This window comes from Corvus brachyrhynchos, unplaced genomic scaffold (assembly GCF_000691975.1).
Source record: "Corvus brachyrhynchos isolate BGI_N302 unplaced genomic scaffold, ASM69197v1 scaffold11, whole genome shotgun sequence".
Taxonomy (NCBI): Eukaryota; Metazoa; Chordata; class Aves; order Passeriformes; family Corvidae; genus Corvus; species Corvus brachyrhynchos.
In genome coordinates this window covers 6,743,759-6,764,781 of record NW_008236965.1, presented here as the reverse complement: position 1 = coordinate 6,764,781, position 21,023 = coordinate 6,743,759, and the positions used below count along the sequence as shown (strand labels likewise).

General features: G+C 36.7%; 1 protein-coding gene across 3 annotated transcripts; it reads right to left on the bottom strand.

Annotated features, from left to right (window-relative positions):
• Positions 1 to 6,633: 6,633 nt before the first annotated feature.
• On the bottom strand, positions 6,634 to 21,023 carry FANCB (Fanconi anemia complementation group B). Of its 3 annotated transcripts, none has more exons than XM_017728481.1 (9): positions 20,941 to 21,023; positions 19,401 to 20,440; positions 18,257 to 18,409; positions 17,646 to 17,738; positions 13,764 to 13,892; positions 12,740 to 12,906; positions 10,238 to 10,692; positions 9,207 to 9,444; positions 6,634 to 8,111 (listed from the first exon to the last, which is right to left on the bottom strand). In XM_017728481.1, exons 2-9 carry the CDS (start codon positions 20,331 to 20,333, stop codon positions 7,691 to 7,693), a joined length of 2,589 nt encoding a protein of 862 aa, XP_017583970.1. In that variant the 5' UTR covers positions 20,334 to 20,440; positions 20,941 to 21,023; the 3' UTR covers positions 6,634 to 7,690. The 3 variants fall into 3 exon arrangements, with proteins under 3 accessions (XP_017583970.1, XP_017583969.1, XP_008627494.1); XM_017728480.1 differs by having other exon boundaries at positions 20,731 to 21,017; XM_008629272.2 differs by having other exon boundaries at positions 19,401 to 21,017.

Here is a 21,023-nt window from a genome sequence, read left to right as displayed (position 1 = left end):
TAGTTCTCTGCCTTTAAATTCAGAAATGCAGCCAAGTTGTACCTACTAAAAAATTGCACTAATGGCTGATAAAAGCCTGGGCAAGGAGTAGAATATTTGTGAGTCTGGGTCTGTGAAACCCACTAACTCCCCTGTTAAGAAAAAAAAAGCAGGTTCTGAATCATGACGGGGATGTGCAGACCTTGGAAGCTCTTGGGAAGCCTCATCACCCTCTTGCATGAGGTCAAAGTTAGGTGTACAGCTGCCATGCTGGCATGGGGGTACATGAGGTGGGTGGAAAAGGCCATGTTAGGAAGGCATGAAAACCAGTACTGGGCAAGATGATGGCTCATGAATGGCACACAGTGGGGTGAGAAGGGAGCTCTCCACAGATGAGCTGTATCACTGGGTAGACTTACAGGGGTATGAGCAGGCTAATATGCAACAAATTCTTAATAACTTCCAAAAAAAAAAAAAAAAGGCACTTCAGATGGAGTTAAAGGAATCATTACAATAACCTCGGGCTATCTACAGCCGCTTAAATCATTCAAATCCTGGATCATTCTTACTGTTAATGTGCTACTGTTTTAGACATGCTACTCATTTATAGAAGGTTAATGTGGATTGTTGAAGAATTCAATTCACTCTGGGTGTTTTCAACAGCCAAAAAGAAAGAACATTTATTGTAGAAGGAATCAATTTCAAAATGACAGGACTCCTCTATTCTTTATCCTCTTTAATGTTATAACATGCCTATTTATTAAGGAAATACACCAGTTTACACAAATTCCTACCTCTTTAGTGGGAGAATAGAGGAGGGATTTATTCTTTCCCCAGGTCTTTTTATAATTTTTTTTTTTTTTTATTATACACTATATAAGATTATACACTTTTTTTCACTCGATTTCTTAGTTATAACTTCACAAGACAATATAATCATGTTTGGGGAAAACACAATAAGCAGGGATCATTTATTCACCCTATTTGATTAATTCTGCCAAGTCTACTTCATTATCACAGTCCTACAAAATACAGGGAAAAGTTTTTAAATTAGCTATTCCTTTCTGAAGTTAAACACACCAGTACTAAAGTATCATGGATTTTATACACTGGGTCACATGCATCTGTCTATATATATTCAGAGCCCATTTTGAAAAATTGAGATACTTTGAAATGAACAAAACGAATATATTCTTTCCAGAAAAATACTAAAAAGCTGATCTGTAGCTAAAACCAGTCACATTTATTGGCAAGGTGGGGTGTAGTATTGAGGTACTTTGCATTGGAATAGTTACTTACTGCAAAAGTAAGTGAAAAAATAAGATAGTGCCTCAGGAATATATATATTTTTTTCATTTCTGCATTTACACAGGCACTCCTCTGTCCAAGTGGCTGGTAAAATATGGAGTAAACTGAAATTATAAAATTCTTGAGCATTTTAGTAAAACTTTCACAACAGAAACACACTTTTAAAGTAGCTAAATAGAAATCATGTACTTTGAAAACAGGGACATCATTAGGGAAAAACTATCCCAGTAAAACAATTAGCATTAGGTCATAAGTGATTATTCCCCACTGGAATGTGTAATCTCAGCTCTGTTCCTGCTAAGGTCACAATTGCTGCTCTCCATAGGGTGGTGGTCATATTTACCTTCCTGTCATTAATTCACAAACAGTCTTTGGATGGGACAGTGGAAGAAAAGTCCACTCCTGTGTACAACACAACAGCTACACTGACTCTCCAGCTTGGGGAAGAATTCATAATCTAATGAATGTGATCACAAATGAGAATTAATTCTCACGACACTGCATATTCTAAGAAAGGTCATGAGATCTTCAAATTCAACAGCTGCTCTCCTGGACTATTTTAGCTTGTGCTGACAAACAAACAAAAGCTGTCAAACAGGGAAGATTGCTGAACTGGCCTGACTGTCTTGTATTATTTCTTCTTACAGTTGTGTTGAAAATCACATGTAGCTCCAATGAAACAAAATTTTCTTTGCTTTCTCTGATGTAACTATCTCATGCAGTTGATTTGGGGTGATTAAAGAAGCTGGTATAGTATCTGCATTCCAACACATATAGATGATTTGATAATTAGGAGATTTCATACTACTTTGAAAAAAGAAAGGAGATTCTGATAAAACCCCCAGAAATTCACTCCTTTCTGGAAGCTTGTGTGTTAACAATTCATATCCAAATACAGTTTAAAAATTCTAGTAGTATACTAACCCATTCAATGAGTGCTGAATTTTCCTAAGTGAGGTTGAGAAGAGGCAAAATTAAAAAAAAAAGCTTAAAATGTTGTAGGCAGCATTAAAATCTATTATCAATAAGTAAAGTGTGAATGGGATTCAGCTGCAGAAATCTTATAAAACAACCAACCAGCCCTGTGCAGCTTATCAGCATAAACAGTCATGAGGAGCTGGTAGAAAGCTCAGGTCAGGGCTGTGGAGGGGAAATGCTTTTTTCTGTGTTGCACAATTACTTATAACACTTGAAAATTTCATCCAGTTTGTTCATGACTTTTGTGTATAGGTTCTGTGATTTAGCAGTTTGGGAAAGAACATATACCTGCTTCCTACAGGAAAAAGTAAGGCAAAGTTAGGGGTTTTTGCATTTTAGAAGTGATTGTGGTTTTAGTTTTCAGTATTTGATCACTGAGGCGAGGGGAAGAGAGAAGCACGAAAATACACAGTAGAGCCTGTGCAGAGGGAATAGTACACACTTTACAGAAACAGCCGACTCCCACCAACCATGAATTCTGGAAGTTTTTGGCAGTTTCTGTGTTTCTGCTCTTGCTTGAGAACATTTCAAAGGCAGGATTACAAAAGAAGACATCACATGTTCAGTTCGAAACTGTAACTGGGGCTCCGGGGACAGGGATGGGGCAGGTACAGAGGCAGCGCACGCTGTTTTGAAGGACTCGCTTCAAAGCCTTTCCTTTCTAGCTCTGTGCGCTGGTACGGATCACAGCCCGGCACGTGTCACCGCCTCTCCATTTAGACAATAAGGAGGAGGATTAGTTAACCTGGGACTGCTTTACCGACCTGTGCCTCTGACCTAAATACCACAGCTAAGCACCAGGGTTCTGTGAATGTAGGACTTGAAGCAGGAACTGGACTGATACAAACCTGGCACCGGTCAGCCTTTGCTCTAACCAAGCGCTTTACGAACAGGCAGCTGCTGTCTTGCACCTATGAATTATGAATTTCTCAATATATTCACGGGGTAAGGCTGTCACATACCGCAAACCTGAGGTCGCAGAAAAGACCAAAGTAGTATCACCTCGTTAAAGCAATAATTAACATGACTAAACAAGCATTAAACCTCCTACTCTTTAGCTTTTCCTCTGGGAGGATTTTATTGGCTAGAAACTCCTGCTAAGTACTCATGTTCACCTTGTCCTTACCCAAGGATGATGCATGCCTAGAGTGCAGAAAAGAAAGTACTGAAAAAAACTGCAACCAAACCCCAAAATAAATGAGACTTGGTAAGAACTTAAATGCTCAAATTTATAATTATTTGACATTTTAAATCCTTGCATTAATTTCTGATTTAATCACTTTCCACTGCTTAAAACTTCATTTCTCCCAGGGAAGTAGAGAAGGGAGGAGAAGGAAATTACCACTGTTCGAATAATCCTTTTGCTGAGCCTATCATCACTGTTAATAGCCTCTAATGAATAACTCACTCAGGGATAAACATGCTACCATCATTATTTTGTCAGCAGAGTCAGTATGACTCAGAAGAGAGCAGTCATATGACTGTCACAGTTCCCAAACTGTCAAAAGATGTGGGAAAACAAAAATTAGCAGCTGAGAGAGAAGGCTTAACTTTCACTATGAACAACTGAGCAGTCTGTGGCTGATTTGAAATACATACACACACAAACTTAAAAAGGAAGTATTATTGTCCAACAGAAACCGCTCTAGACCAGACAGTTTTCTTTTGCCTGAGAGGCCTTAGAATGACAGAGAAAAATCACTGTAAGTTAATCCATTTGTTACTCCAACTTGGCCAGAAAAACCAGAATTCTTTGACGCACAATCCTTCTTCTTAGGGTCTTAAATCATACTGACTTTAAAAGTGCTAAGATGGACGTAAGAGTGCATCCAGGCATGACAGTTCATACTTCCTATGTCTGACTTCCCTTTTGCATCCCAGTCTTTGGAAACACGTAATAAAATAGTCATTGCAAAGTAAATGTCTGCACACAGAACACTGCCATGGCCAGAACCACTCCCATAGATACCTGTCAGAAACCACTGACATCTGCTGGTTTCCAGAAATCAGAACTATTGGGGGGGTTAAGACAACCTGATTCTGGACATAATTTTACTGCCTTATCAAAGGCCCCTTTGTCTGAGTTCATGTGACAGGGTTCTCAGCTCTGGAGGGAGGAATGTTGACCAGCAAGCAGCAGGCTGAGGAGATTATTACATGCTGAGAAGCAGCATGTGAAAGTCTTCCAGGACTGGTAAGCTCTGGAGACCACTTGTTCTGTTAAATCCACCAGAACTGATGAATTCAGAACACCAGGAGCCTGCTGGCTGTGTACAAAGCCACAACACACATTAGTATTAACGCTGGGTTGCATTAATTTGGATCGTGCACAAAGAGGTAGTGGTTGCTATGTGCAAACAAAAAACCCTACAGGATTACATATACACACCCGATGAAGCAAAGGGCTCTTCAAAGGACTTTCTAACCTACCCAGGAGCCAGAGGTCCCAGGGTGGGGACTGACCTCCCAGCTGTTAATCCTACAGAGTAGTTATATGTGTTAGATAAGTGAATGTGTGGTGTGAATAGTTATCTGCTATTAGTAACAGCATTAGTAGCAAAAAGCCTTCTGTTCCTTGTGATGTGTTTGTCTCCTAACTTGATCTGCTATCATGGAAAGGGGAATTTAGTATCAAACATCCAACTATTTCATCAGTTATTTCTTGGCAATACTAATTCCCCCATAACTAGGACTGCTGTTTCCACTGATTTCTCAAATGACTTGTTCAAGAAAGTACTTACAAAACCCACTTTATGCAAGATCTCACTTCCAAGAGTTTCTTGGAAGTCCAGAAAATGGGACTCCAACTGCTCATGACAGAAACATGGTTAGCTTAACCATTTTTCTAGTCCATGCAATTTAGACTTCTCATTTGAACACCAGCATGTGCAGACATTAATCAACAGGAGAGATCAAATAAATAGGTTAACACCTTTGGTTGCTTTTACTTGTGAAAGGCAAGTTTAGGAAAGCAAATACCTCTAAACAAAATGCCTGCTGCTGCCACTTGAAGATAAGGTTCTAGAGAGCCTGAATCTTTGTTAATTTTTCCATTATTCCTGGCCAAAAAACCACACACACCAGCAGAATCCTTTCAAGTGTTTCCAGGAGACCTTTAGATTTTGGCACATAAAAGTATGGCACAGATGCAATACACCTAGCAATTGCATCACTACCACTCAAAGTTGTGCCATGCTATTATGCATTACTAGTCAGTTGGAGAACTGCTCCCAGGAATCTTAGAGCTGTTAGGAAAGTGTTTAATGACCTCATCTGGATTTACAAACCAAGCATTCATGCCTCAGGAAAGTCTCTTTAGTAGGAATGTGTTGTTACTATTCTACTCTAATAATTTCACTTCTAGACTGCTGTGATTTCACTGTTTGGTTCTTTAACAACTCCATGGAATTAGAAACTGGCAACATTTGTGCTTAGCAGCTTCTCTTCATTTGTCCCACTCTGTTAGTTCAATAAAGGGATGTGAAAACAAAAGGAAGTTTCTGTTTAAAGACAGACAGACCAATGATGGTTAGTTACAACACAAGAGCAGGCTGCTATAGTAGTGCTGACAAAAATCAACTGCTGGACTGTTTACACTCTGAAAAATCTCCTTCAAGTGCCCTGAGCTGAACAGTAGCTTTGTTGCTCTGAGGGTTTCTGCTCAGATGGCTTAGCAAGGTCTTGCCCTTAGCTGCAAGCTACGGGATTGCACTTGGAGATTTTTCACTTCATTTAAGCGAAATATAATATAATCAGGAACTTCTGGAAATTCCAGTGACAACTGACAGCCAAGCCCTAACAATGGGTTCTTAAGCTTTGACTATTGCCTGACTGTGTCTTAACAAAGAAGGAATTGTAAAAAACCCTCAACTTTCTCATCTAGTAAACACTGAGTTTCAAATGCTCATGACAATTTCTTAAGACATTCTTGACATCTTAATGGAAGATTTCCCTTCTGTGAAGCTAAAAAGGAGTAATTTAATACTTTGAGTATCTCAAAAGTGAAGCTGTATCACTAAACTGGATTGAGCTTACAAAGCACAGTTCTCTTATTTACTGTTTCTCAAGCCAGTGTTTTGCATTTAATGTGCATCAGTTCACTCCTGTTGCCAGTATGAGAAGATGCCTTGGACTGAGAAACGTCACCACTTAATGCTTCTAGAGGCCGTACATATGGAAGCTGAACCTTCTGATGAGAAAAAAGAGAATTATTCTGAAACATCAGAATTTCTTTGACTCAATAAATATCTTCTACTTTTCCTGCCAGACTTCTGTTGTCTTTTATTTTAGAGAGTTCATGCTAGAGATGTCAATTATTAACTCTGTTTGCAGAGAAAATGAAAAGCAAAACTCAGACAACTTCAGAAAAATGGTGACAAGCAATAGGAATATTTTACTTACATAAAGCAGAGATCAAAGGAAGCAAATTATTGTGACTTGGGATTTTCTAACCTTTCTGCCCCTCATGAAACTAGTGGGAAAAATTTGATTAAAAAATTACTATCTCAGCAAATAGTACAGGCCATTCTCTTCCTGGAAGCATAAGCAGGATCTTCAAGATAATGAAGGGACAAATAATAGTAACAAAAGAGTTGCCCAATATTACTTAAACTACTTTTGAGATAGGCCAAAACCACTGAGCAGCTAGCATCAGCAGTCATCTGACTCTGGGATTGAGCAAGCTAATCTTCTGACACTGAAGCAAGGTTAACATCCGAGGAAGGACAGTTTCCTCCCAGATTTACTAGTGAGATCAGCCCTACCACTAAATTGTGTAGGAACGGACCTCTCAAACCTGAAGCAGCCTTATTATGCTTGAAATTTGGTCAAGAGGCCTGATCTGGTTCTCCACCTCCAATAAATACTCCATGAATCTGAGGGTGGACTCCAGAAGACAGGGCTGAAAGGTACAGAGTTTTCTTCCTCAAGTGGTTTGACATATCATGAAGATAAACTGCCTCTTCTTTGAATTTGTCAAACTCCACACTCAAATTATGAATTACAATTGGTTGTATAACTTAGGTCCTCCCTATACATGCCATAAAATTTCTAAAAAGGGCTTACATTTTACATGTGTAAATAGTTATCTTTCAAGTTCAACAGAACTATTTTAAAGACTACACACTTATTAATTTTGTTTTATAAAACAGTTCTTTTTTTAGTCCAAGAATTATGATTTTGGAATAGGAATTATTAGAAAATATCTTAAGAATGTATTTTTAAAATCTGTAAAAAAAAAAAAGACTCAATCTTTAATATTAAATTCTTCCCATAGTCATTAATGAAAATACCAGTATTTATCTGTAGAAATAACACAGAAATGCTATAGAATACAAATCAGTATAAGTACCCATGAAAATATGAATATTATTTAATAGTATAACTTTAATAAAAATTTTCTCAAAATAAATTTAGTCAATAGTTTCTAGGATTTGCTCAGTCTCCACACAATCATATCTGAACTGAGCTGAGCTTCTGCTATGTTCAAGGCCGTTTTCTGGTAAAGGGCACCATTCATTGTTTGGTTCATACTTTGCACATTCTCTTCCTGCTCATTCTGAAACTTCTTTCTGAATTGCTGGACTCCTTCCTCAGTGTCCAGTAAAGAAGCCAGAGGAGAATTATTGATTTTCTTGCCAGACTCATTCCCCCATGTCAAGCTGTTTTCAGCTTTAGTTTCTCCTAAGAAAAGAGAATTCTTCAAGGTGAGCATTTCCTTTTCCAAAGCCAGTGCTAACTGTTCAGTAAGTACTGCTTTGCTTCCAGATCTCAGGAGTTTTACACAGCAGCTTGGAGGGAGAACTCTAGTAAGGCTGTGAAGGCACTGGAACAAGATGGTCAGATTTCTGTAAAACAAAATGATGATGATGTCAGAAAAAGAACACTCTGTAGTTTGCACCTATCACAGAAATATCCTAGCCAGATAAAAGATCAATGCAAACACAGGAATAAAAGATACAGAAAATACAATCATAGTTAGCCCATAAACACGGGGCTCACTGTTAATGTGAAATGGGATCAAAAGTGAATAGTACCAAGAAAATCCCTTTTCAAAAGGAACCAAAAGTCTTGAGACTTTAAATTTTACGGATTGATTTCTTAAACATTTCAGCCTTTCTTCTTACATAAAGGAAATCAACTCCTAATTTAAGGAAAAGACTGAACCTCACTCCAAAATACACTCTTAAAAGTTACACCTTTTCTTTTTTACTTTTTAGCTTGAACTCTTCAAAATAGCAACATTTGTCAATACTCCAGAAGTACTTTTTATGTTATAAGCCTTATCCAGCTAAGTCATAAATTATGGCAGTATTACTAACTTGATTAACCTGGTTTAGGAAATATTTGTCCAAGAATCTGCATAAGAAAGGACATCAGTGAGACTTCAGATTATTTCCTTTTCACAATCATGGTAGGTAGGAAATAAATATAGCAGAAATATGTACAAAATGAGACTACATTTACATTGCAAAATTAAACAAAAAAATGACCTAGCAATAAATTTTAATTTAACATAACTTGGCATTTGTGGTTTGGTTGCTTTTTTGTTTTAATATTCCCTTAAGGATTTTTTTTTTTAATTAATACACAATGAAGAAAAAATTACATATTATACTAAGAATAATGTAAGAAAAAAAAATATAAAATTATGATGCAGCAAAATGAAGAGAAGGAATAGTACCAAGCAGGTATTAATGGAGACTAGACTTATTTGTAATTCTGTGTTCTAGCCTGGACAGAATTAAACAATAGAGTTCATGTTCTACCATAATTCTGATTTGAAAACAGCTCCGTTATTGCTGATTGTTATCACATCATCACATTGGCAGCCTATTGGTTACAAATTTGGTTGCTGTTTATGGTACCAGTGAGAAACATCATAAAGTTAAAAAAGGGTGTATGGAAGATGAATATAAGCGATGCTTTTCGAGTGATTTTACCTGCAAAATATTGTTAGAACGCCTTCAAATGGATTTTTCAGGGTCCAATTAAAAATTGTACCATGGACATTTCCTGCTTTATGACAGAATATGTTGCCCTGGCATTCCTTAAAGGGTGTGCACTCCATTTCTCCCAGTAACCACGAACTGACTGGAGTCAATGTGAAGTCAGAAGACACAATCTGAAAGGAGAATCTGACAGACACTGCAAGGACAGCAAGAATATCTTCCACAGAACCTGCAAGAAAATACAGTAAAAAAAGGTATTTGAACTAAATATTTTGATCACGCTGCATGCATTAAATGAGCTTAGATTTTTGACTCATACTCCCAGTTTTTTTGAGAAGCATTTGCACCTGAATCTTTGGGAATTTTCAACTGAATTCTTATCCCTACTCTGTCAAGGAAAACAGTTGATTAATGGAGCACCACCAATATAATGAAAGCACTTAAGATAAACATCACCTTGCCAAAAGAAGGCTATTAATAGCCTCCTGTGATAGTAAGATGACATGTTGGCTTTAGCAGTGACACAGCATTAAAGGAAGAAAAATTAAAATTCATTGCAAACAATAAAAAGGATATTTCATTACCTGAGCAAAAGCCCAGCTCAAAATCAATTCAATCACGAATATTAAAAAAAAAAAGAAAATAAATTACCTTACCATACATGTAGATGAGGAAGAGCTACAATTATTTTAGTATTATTTAAGAGGTAGTAGTATATCAGAAAAAATCTTATGTATCTAATTACAGTAAGTATCTTATTTATAGAAAAAACATAGGCTTCAGCATTCTGTACTCAAACTTATCTTCAAAATTATCCTTTCCAGATACCCTTCATCACCAATGCTACCAAAACCTTACAGCAACTCATTAAGACATTTTTTCCATTTTGAAAAATATTCCATCTCCTATTTTACTTAGCTTTTAATTCACAAAAGGTCTATGCAGCTTGTGTTCAGAGAGAAATTTAAACAAAAGAATCAAATATATTTATTTATAAATCCAAAGGTTATAAATCCATTTACCTGTACAGTAACTATTATCCCTTAGCATCTTTACTGAATATCTGCCATTTGAAATATCTTCCAGACTTAACAAAATTTTCCCACAGACTACAGCAATCTTTTTGCTCTGCTGTAAACTATCATTCTGATGGTTTTGCTTCCTGGCATGCAGAAGAACTACACAGCACACACGATGAAATGCCAACAGTGGTGAAAGGCTGGTGACAGCAGTGAGTGTCCTTGCTCCGTCCAGATGAATACTTGAAGATCTCTTAGGAAACTCTTTTCTCAGATAATTCTTGCTATGCAAATCCAATTTCATCTTTTTTGGAGGAGGTTCAATTTGACTTGAGGAGATAGCCAATGCTGAGAAGGCTTTGTTCAGCTTAATGATTTTACTTTGACACTTGATAATTGGAGAAATCGAAGAGAAGTCTTGATCCATCACTAAAGATAAACTGACTTCACTCAGTGACCTGTGAAAATCCATACAATATGACTGCACTCCCAGTTCACATTTTTGTCTTCTGACAAATAACCACAACTCTGCAGATGTATACAGACACTTAAGACTAAATTCCAATACCATTCCAGATTAAGTCACAGACTTTGCAAAGAGGCTAAGTCCTTCACATGACTGTTTCATATAAACTCAGGATAAAGATTTTTCAAAATGTGGACTGAATTTTCAAAGAGCTTCTAGGAGTTAGATGCCTCATTTCAACCGAAATAATTTGGATATTTAATTCAGCCAGAAAAAGTTGAAAATTCTACATAACCTATACAGATAGTCTATGACATTTATAAATTATTTTCTAAAGATTTAACTTTCTTTTTAATAGAAAATGTGGCAAATATAAATTCTGCCCTTTTGAGGACTAAAAGCTCTTCTGATGCTGTACATTTATATAGATATTCAAACAAAATTGAATGTAGAGTAAAATAAAAGGTTTAAGACACCATTACATTGAACATGCAGCAATTTCCTGAAATGTATGGAGTACTTCATTCAACACAGGGTTCTTTCAATGAAATCCTAGTATTAATGTTTCAGATCCTCTCTCAATGAATATATTATTCTGTCAATCAATTAAATCTCAAGATGTCACTGACATTTGAAAGTCTTATGAATGTCTAATTTTCTTTACAGAGAAGTATCACCATCTCATAATGCAATCTATGATATCACTGCAATTTCACACTAGTAGGAAGCACAAAAGTAATCAATAAAGAATTACAGTGATAGGAATGGAGAGAACACAAGCCTTTTTCCCCACAAACACAGGCTGTTGTACACAGTTCTGAAACGGAGCCCAGAAGACCCAGTTCTGCTGCTGGCCTGCCAGGTAACCTTGGACAAATGGCTTCTCCACAGATCTTTTCTCAACTGTAAAAATGGGGGAGAGGGCTAGATTGCTGCTGGTTGTTAAAATCTGCTGAAGATCTCTGAAGTTATACAGGAATGAAGCGTTTCACTTCAAAAAAAAAAAAAAGCAAAGGCATCATCATGAAAGCTAAAAGAACAAACACTAAAAAGGCAAAAAACAATCTTTTGCCTCAGTGGCTCTTAAGAGAGGCTGTCAAGAGGATGAGGTCAACTTTCGTGTAAAGTTACAGCAATCTGGCAGTTGAGAAAGAATATACCCACAGCTCCAGCAGAATGGCCAGAGGGCCTAACAGGTCAGCTCCCTCACAACCACCTGAGTGATTTTCAGTGGCATCAGTAGCCTTTGAGCTCAGCCTAACAGAGTCTCAGCTACACTGCTTGTGGGAGCATGGGTCAGAAGGTAAGTTTATATTACACAATTCATATTATGTTTTATGTAATCCTGTTTTTTCACATTGTGTTTCAAATTAGTTCCCTCTCTGTAAGAGAAAATTACATAAGCCGTATTTACAACAAGGACTGAGTAATTAAAATAAACAGAATAAACAATTAAAAGACGATAATAAGAAAAAACAAATTATTTTGAAGGTTTAAGTATTGTATGGCTGATTGTTCCACATAATTTACACAATATGCAAGCTTTGCAAATATTTTGATTAGATACTTGACTAGAAGAGTTCAATTCAAAAGCTAAGTATTTACTTAGTTGGCAAGAGAATTTAATATATTTTCTTTTGTGCTTCTTGAAGCAAATCAGGAATGGCAAGTCACTAACAGTAAAGCACCAGGAACTAAGCTAAGACAGAGTTTTATTTACAACACATACTGATGTCAGCATTGCTATGTCAACATGGACTATAAAGAACCATAACTTTTGTCAAAGAAAACTCTTTTGTAAAAAGTCTCCAGTAATGTTGCAATTATACTCACACAACTGATTTCTGCCTGTACAACATATTTTCCTACACAGTGCTAGAGAGAGATAAGCAGCAGCAAGAATACTGACAAAGACATTTCCCACACTTTACATGCAGATGTTCAAAATGAGAAAGTTCAAATTTACTGCAGACCTTAAGCTACATATTCATTTTCTATAAAACTACCAATGAAATTATTAGATAAGTGTATATACTCACAAGTAAAATGATTCAGTTAGTTTTACTCCAACCACCAGGCTGTCACCCACAACACGCTGCCACAATTCCTCTGTAAAGTGCTCTGGGACTTCAGACACCAATGCTGTCTCTTTACTAAGAGAATGAGGAGGATTTTCTACGTCATCCCAGAGAGACACGAGGCCTTCCTTACAGAAAAATGTGGTTTTTTAGATAAGTTAAGTAGAGATGGTTCTTTTTATACTGCATTACTTCATGTTTTACCACAAGTGACTGCTGGAAGAGCTTTTAAGATACACAAAATGAAACATATCTATCAACTAGCTTATTCTCTAGAATAAATAGAATTGAATTTTCTTAAAACAGATGATATCATCATGTAAAGTGTAACTTGTTCTCTTCTTGTAAACATCACATCGAAATCTTGACCTGTCATATAATTAATTGTCCAAATATATAAGATGGTAGGATTTATCTTATATCATTGCATTTAGCTGCTCAATACTTTGTTGTCCAAACCTGGAAAACTTGAAAGATATCACAACAATAACTGAAAGGGAGATCAAGACCATTTCAATTAAATTAGGAGCCTTCTTTTGAACAACGTATTAAGATAAAAATTTTCCCAACCTCCATCAGCTTCTCAGCCCACAGTTCACTCTGCCCCCATTATAAAATCAGTTTTGCTCACATAGTTCTATGACAACTCCCTTTCTGTAACAGGTTAGATTACAGACAGGCAAATGTGCCAATTAGAACTGTACACTCCCCTCGTGTTTGTTGCTAACTCCATTAGAGGTTACTCCTCCATACCACTCAGTTGTCAGGAGGCATTGTGCACGTCAATTTCAAGTAGAGACAACTAAATTTACTCCTAACTACATATACTGGCAAGTTAAGAAAATGAACCAGATTTAAAAAGCAGACTAATGAGTTTTGATAGTGGCAAGCCCTACAGGTGGAAGTGGTAAGTGGTTGAGGGCAGCACCCTCTACAAATGGCTTGGCAGAATTCAGAAGTGATCTGGCCATCTCCTGCATTTTACCTGTTTTGCATTTGGTAGAACATGGGTTCTTTCTTCAACAAGATCTATTAATGCTCTGCAAGACTCAAGAATAACCCTCTTTTGGAGTCCTAAATGCTGCTGTAGCTCTCGAACAGAAGTCCAACCAGCCTGTAAAAGATAATCATTAGGCTACTGCACATAAGAAAGGACACTGAAGCTATCAAAATACCTTTTGGCTTTCCATTTTTATGCAAGTATCACAAGTAACATTTCTAAAAAATGTTCAAGTCAGGCTACTCTGTTTTTAAAATATGAATCTCAGAATCTTGGTCTTTCAATATTAAGCCTAGAGTTTAAGATAAATATTAAGGTAAACTTTATCAAATTATGTAGATATTCAGATATATTTCTGTAGATGTCTTTTATTATTAATCCTGCTTCACTTTTTCATGGATAGAAGTTTCATTTTGTAATGATTATTGACCAAATAAATATACTGAATAGTTGACAGACTTACAAACAGACACACATGTTGGCTATGTCTCAGTTAAACAAAATACAACAAAAAAATCCCCCAAAAAACCAACCAAAAAAGCCCACAAACCAAACAATAAAGAAAAAAAATCATGCCAGCTTCTCAGGTTTTAAGAAAGCTCCTCAAAAGCTATTATCTGGAAAGCAAGATCCTGAGAAGTCCAATGCTGCCAAGGAGAGAACAAACTCACCCCTGGAATGCAAAACCAAACTTTCCTCTTCCTCATTCCCTTAGAAAATCCCCCCAAACACATAACACACAAAACACCATTATAAGCCTGAATAAAAAAGCAGTTCTTGTAAGTGACGTGATGTCCTCTGCTCAAAGGCAAAGGGCACTTAGACCAGCAGCACTCTAATGAAAAGTTTTGTAAAAAAATTATCACCTATCAAACTGTGAATCTAAGCATCAGATTCCAAGCAATAATCCACTGCCAGACTTGAGTCAGGAGATAAAAAGGAAGAGTTAAGAACAAAGACGAATCTACAATACCTTCCTAATTTAGGTCATCAGGATACTAAGCCATCATTTACTCCCATTGGGGACAAGTCCTGAATAAACAACTGAGAAGCAGAAAGCAAATGGGGAAGCACAGATGTCGAAGCAGTCAAAATCGCCAAAAATTCACTGTTGTACACTTGCTTACCTATCTGGCTTTTGCAAGCCCTTTTGCCTCATAAGCAACACAAGAAAGAGGCCTGAAATTTACCACATAGCAAACCCAAGACTGAGTTGTGTCCCCCATCAACTCTCTGTCACAAGTGACAGGCACATCCTTCCTGCTATATGCCAAGATGTACTGCACTACAAGCATCGGCAGGAGTTACAAGTTTTGTGCTGTGAGACCCATAAAATAAACCAATAAAATAAACTTCTGAGAACAGAAAATAAACAGGAACATAAAAACAAGGCAGTCCAGAGCCAAAGTAATAGAGCTGTGAGTAAAACCAGAATTATAGTCCTTACAAAACTGTCAAGTAATTGGGGGAAGATCAGACCAGTGAACATTAAGACACTTCTCTGTTTCTGCCAAAACAATCAACTAAAACCACGAGAAACCCTGTAACCTCAGCTGTTGCAATGTAACTGCAGTACTCTGCCAAAGGATGTCTTCCTCAGAAGATAACTAAACACATGTTAAAGTGAAAAAATCTTCAAAGGAGAAAAGGCTGGATTCAGGTCCAAAAGAATGTATATACACAGTACAAAAATGCACAAACTGATCTATTTTTCAATTTCACTCCCTGCAAAATGCAATTTATATATATTACTGTGTATAACTTAAATGCAACTTACTTATACAGTGGACTGTAATTCATTCCTGCCAAAGTTCTCAGGTGGCTAAGAAAACAGCTGTGCAGATGTGAAGCAAGGGTTAAGGCAACAAGGATGAAAAAGGGCTGCATCTGCTATTTCATTTTGCTCTAAAACACAAGATTCCATGGAGACTGTGAAAACTTGATTCGATAGCAAATTTCTAGAATACCTGAATTTTGATGACAAGTATCAAGAGGAACCACTCCAAGACTAAATAACCTTTGGAAATTCCCAAGCTAAGCAGAACCCATGCAGTATTGCTTCAAAACAAGCATCCTTGAAATTCAATTACACATTAGATTATAAAAGCCAGCAAGAGTACTTCACTGTTCAGCAAATATAATACAGAACAATGGGGATTTCAACAAGGAAGCAACTGCAAGGTTAAAAAAGAAATATCTGCACCTACTTCCAAATGCACCAGCTTGACAATTTCAAAGATTTACAGCATTAAAACACAGTAAATTTCCAACTTCCTTACAATCTTGTGCTAGCACGTAGCTTTGAAAATTAGAGATTAAAAAGATCTAAAAGTATAGAAATAAGTTAGGTCTTATGAAGGATTCTGTGTCTGTAAGAACTGTACCAGCACACGATAGATAAAATATCCAGCCAGTGGCTTGTTTCCAGCAGAACCAGTAGAAAGTGCAAACCAGATAATTCATTTGATCCTGACACAGATTCAGAGAGCTGTGCAGCTGGAAGCCACTTGGTGTATTGAAAGAACAAAGTTATGGAACATAGAACATACAGCTGTCAATGGCAGGGTGGACAACCTTCATTACAATTGTGGAAGAAGCAGCAAATGAGACACAGAAACTGATTTCTGTTTTGTAGAAGAGGAAAGCAATATAAGTGTAGGGCAAGAATGCAGCAGTAAGGTAAGTTTTAAAATACGACTGTCAGAAAAGAAAAAAAACGCAGAAACAGAAAAAGATGCATTTGGAAGGAAGATTGCACTTCTGCACGTTAAAGCCAATAGGGCTCTAACAAGCAAACTGTAAAAATGTAGGATTGGAAGGGATCTCAAGAAGTCCTCAAAATTAATCCAGCTTCTATTTTCTTGTGCCTTCCATGAAGGAAAAAACCATTTTGTCCACTGTTTTCCAAACAGCTTTTATCTGCACAATATCTCTTTAGCCATTTTGTTATTAGAACTAGAAAAGTCTTTTCTTTTTCAGTCTTTTCCTAATATGACCTAATATGTTATTTATTAACTGGCAAACTATTGCCAATTAATTTGCTTCACGTTTAAAGGCTGGAAATAAAACTGCCACGATACCCTACTTAGTTTTCACTCATTCTCAAGTGACAGGAACAATTACCTAATATCTCATCTTTAAAGCACCCTTAGCAAACTAACAATAACCTCACATCATTGACTCAGTATGAGATTTACATTCTCTCCTAAAGCTTTTTTTTTTAATAATCTTCCTATTTTGTCAATTATTAGGTATAGCCTAATAACACACTGCAAAAGCACATATTGGTGAGTATGCTGGGTGGGAAGCTCTAGCAAGTTTCCCCCAGTTTGTTTTATAAATGATGCCAGTTAAAAGAAGGATACATTTTAGCTTTATCTACAGTACTTTTCAAAATTATCCTTATAGAACCACTAGTAACAGGAGCACGAACATCAGAAGGTGGTAAAATAAACACGATCACCAATTTGTGCAAATGCACTCACTGGGAACATGCCACTACATGATCAGAAATTTATATAATGGGGAGCAAAAGAAGTAAACATTCTAATTTTTTAAAGCTGGCATTTAAACATCTATGAGTAAAATGACTGCTAAGAAGCTCTGATAAGATAGCTTCAACATTATTTCAAACTTTTAATTAAAATTAAATTAGACCTCTACGATTACCTAAATGCACTTATAACAACAGAGAGAACTGAAACACAGACTACCACTGATTCAAGAATAAATACTTAACCATGTTGTCCTTTTCCCTGAACCACTTCTTCAATAATAACAGTATCATTAGCCTTACCCTTTAGATAATGTAATGATACAGAACAGTAATTTATAGAAAACATGGAGGCAGAACTGTTGAGTACCAACCTGTAATCTTGTTTCAAGGGCTCGGACAGTAAGCAAACCATTCTCTTGCAATCCTTCTGCAGCAGGAACATCATGTTTATAATTGATACTACTCTGAAAGAAAGAAACAAAACCAAAACCCTGAATGAATTAAAAAGCTGAAGGTAAGGTACAGGCTATTACACAGCATTATAAAAATCTGGGGGAAAATACAGCAATCCAGCAGAATCACAGTATGTCTTTTAAAAGAAAAATCCTATTTTCTGAAAGCAAATACAATTTGATAGTACGTAATGGAAAGACCCAATTATGAGAAGATAATTAACAAGCACTGTGGCCTTAATTAAACTAAGAGTTCTCAGCCAAAAGGTAAGAATTGTGGCAAAACTGTTATGTATGTGAAGCATTTGCAACTGCATTAATTTCCCAACAGAATGTTGATACAATCAAAGAAGCAAAATAAAATCTTCAGATAATTTAAGATTACAGCAGGAAATATTGTATTCAAACTTCAGAGCATTTCACAGCACACATCCAATTTCATTTTGCATCAATACTTTAATGATTTGTTGAGGTTTTCTTAATTTAGTAAGCACAGACTGAGTAGCTGAGAAAAGGAAAGCTCAACTTACTGCATAGTTGACCTCCCCAAGATCTGTTATTTTGAATGTACTTAACACGTCTGTATTGGAGTCATCCTTAAAAAGCAGTAACAGTTGCTCACTTCCAGAGCCAATAAAATCATCCACCAGAATACATTTCACTTTTGGCCATTTGGAAGCCACCTACAGTAGAAGAGGTTTTAAAATACATTTATTAGAATAAATCTTGTATTTGAGATCTCATTTTGATGAAGCATGCTCTCCATTAAGAGGGAGCCTGTTCAGTTGTGTGAAATACAGTAATATTTAGAAGTTTCAAGCTCTCACTCTCACTCCATCATTTAGAGCCTATGTAACTCTGGGAAAAATTAGCCATTTCTCTTTAAAGAACACTTTCCAAATTACAGGTTGCAGAGAGGATGACAACTTTTCAGTGTATTCAAACAGCTTAAGAGCTGAATGTTGTAACATTTATTTAGAAGCAATAATACTTGAAGATCAGTTAAAGGCATTATACCTTTGATATTGAGACATATCTTTGTTTCACAGAAGACTTAAACATGATTGAAAGTTAAGACAAATTTTTATAATAATGCCAACAACTAAATAGTACAAATTTTTGTTTCCTAAGTTATACAAGTCTTCCTGTCAGATTATTACAAAACCCTTGCAGAAACTTTGTCTCTCCTAATTTTAGGAGACAATAGCAAGGACTTTTCTTGTCATTTTCATAAAATGACATTTTCTAGAAACAACTTTTTGTTATTAGGAAATGACACTCAATAAGCTTTGATGTTCCAATGAGAAGTTTATGCTTTGCAATGATATCAGGTTACTTCTAACACAAATCATCTAGGCACACTCACAATTGTTTTACAGCTTCAAGTTCTCCACTATTGCAGTTTGCAATTAGCAACAGAAGCTTTGGTCAGATTCATAAATGTATTACTAAATGAGAGAATCCCAGCTTCATTTTCAGATAAATAAGCAAGCAATGGAAGCAAAACAATGTCATACTTTAGACAGGTTATTTTACCAGCAGCAACAATAATAAACAAACAAACAAGAAATCTAAAGAACTTAAACATGCAGATTTTCAGTTGCAGGACTTTCAATAAGACAATACATACAAAAAATGTATGGGTAAAATGGAGCTGTTTAAAGCCATCAGTACCTGTAAGCTGTCTCTCCTCTGTACAACACAGCTATTTCCAGAGGCAAAATACACAACAAATAGCAAATCATTGCTACTGGTTACAGCTGGTTTTACTGAACATGGCTTTGCATAAGGAAGCTCACAAACACCTTTAGGGACACCATTTTGGAACCAAATAAGCTGGTTCTTGTGGGTTATGGCAACAAGTGATATTCGGAGCTGTTTTTTCCATCTCTCACTCCTGCAGATGTAGACAGAAGATACCACTCTGCTGTAAGCATGAGGCATGAAGCACGTGCCAGCCAGCATTTTTTGTGTTTCAATTGCGTATCCAAAGAACTCACTACCCCAGATGGCTCTATCTGAAACAGAAAACCCATCTGCATCTTCAGTCTCTGGCAGGCAAGCAGTTCTTATCCCTAAGACAGCAGTGCCTTCATCTACAATTTCACCTGTCCACACTACAGAAGAAAGCTGAACAGGAGCACTTTGAACCACGCAGGTGTTGGAAGAGATGTAGAACAGCTTGTTGGCCTGTCTCCACAACACGGATGGGCCAGTAAACAACCTGATGTCTTCTTTCAGCTCATAATCCAATTTAAAATAAAAGGACTGCTCAAATTGATTTGAACTGTGAAGCAACAATACAAAGTATTTGACATTGTTCCGTTTTTTCTTCTTCATCAAAATGCAAGGAAGAATAATCCCTGTTCTGGAATCTGTTGTGCAGCTACAACAAATCATTTCAATTTTTGAGTCACTGGCATGCATGCTGAATACTCCAGAAGACTTCTGAACAAACAGCTTAGTGTCTCTGTTGAACGCCATCCTTCTGACACATAAATTCATTGTTTTATCATCTGCTTCCTCTGCATGCTTTGGTTTTGACAGCTGAAATACAAGGACTTCGCCATTGTAGGACAAGAATTGATCTTGCTCACTCAGAAGCATCTTGATTTATCTTTATGTATATTCCTCTACACGAAAACCATATGTATCCCCATTTCTGTCAGGCTTATTTCTTTGTGGAAATTTTAACATATGTGGACATTTTCCATCTACAAAAGCAAACAAGAAAAAAAAAGTTAAATTGTTTTGGGACTAGCTGAATAGATCCTTACGAATAAGAAAAACTGTGCGTTGCAAAGCAATAACATAGAAAAATTTGAGAACGACGCCAGTATGTGATTTAATCTCACAGATTAATATGGTGGTAACCAATTTTGTACTGAGAGATTTAAGTAACAGAAACATTTCAGAAATGTTTCTTTACCGAAGTATGAATTCTCTTGTTATCAACAGCTGCACGGCATAATACAAATTGATAGAAACCAAACCACACACTCACAATTTGTGTGATTGCATTGAAGGTGTCAGCGCCACAAATACACTGATCACACTGGAAAGTAACGGTGCTTTGAATTCTCAAATTAAAGAACCTTCTCTCGGCCGTAGTGTTTATTAATAACTATAATTCATTTTTTGTTAAAGTTATAAGGCCTCGAAGGAGAAAGTTCTCTGAAGAAGCATCCACTCATTTTGCGGGCAAGTAGGCTACCTCCTTCTCTCCCTCCTCGCCCAGAGAGGGCCCGGGGACCCCGAGGGAACCGCAGCCGTCTCACCAACTTTCACTCAGCTTCC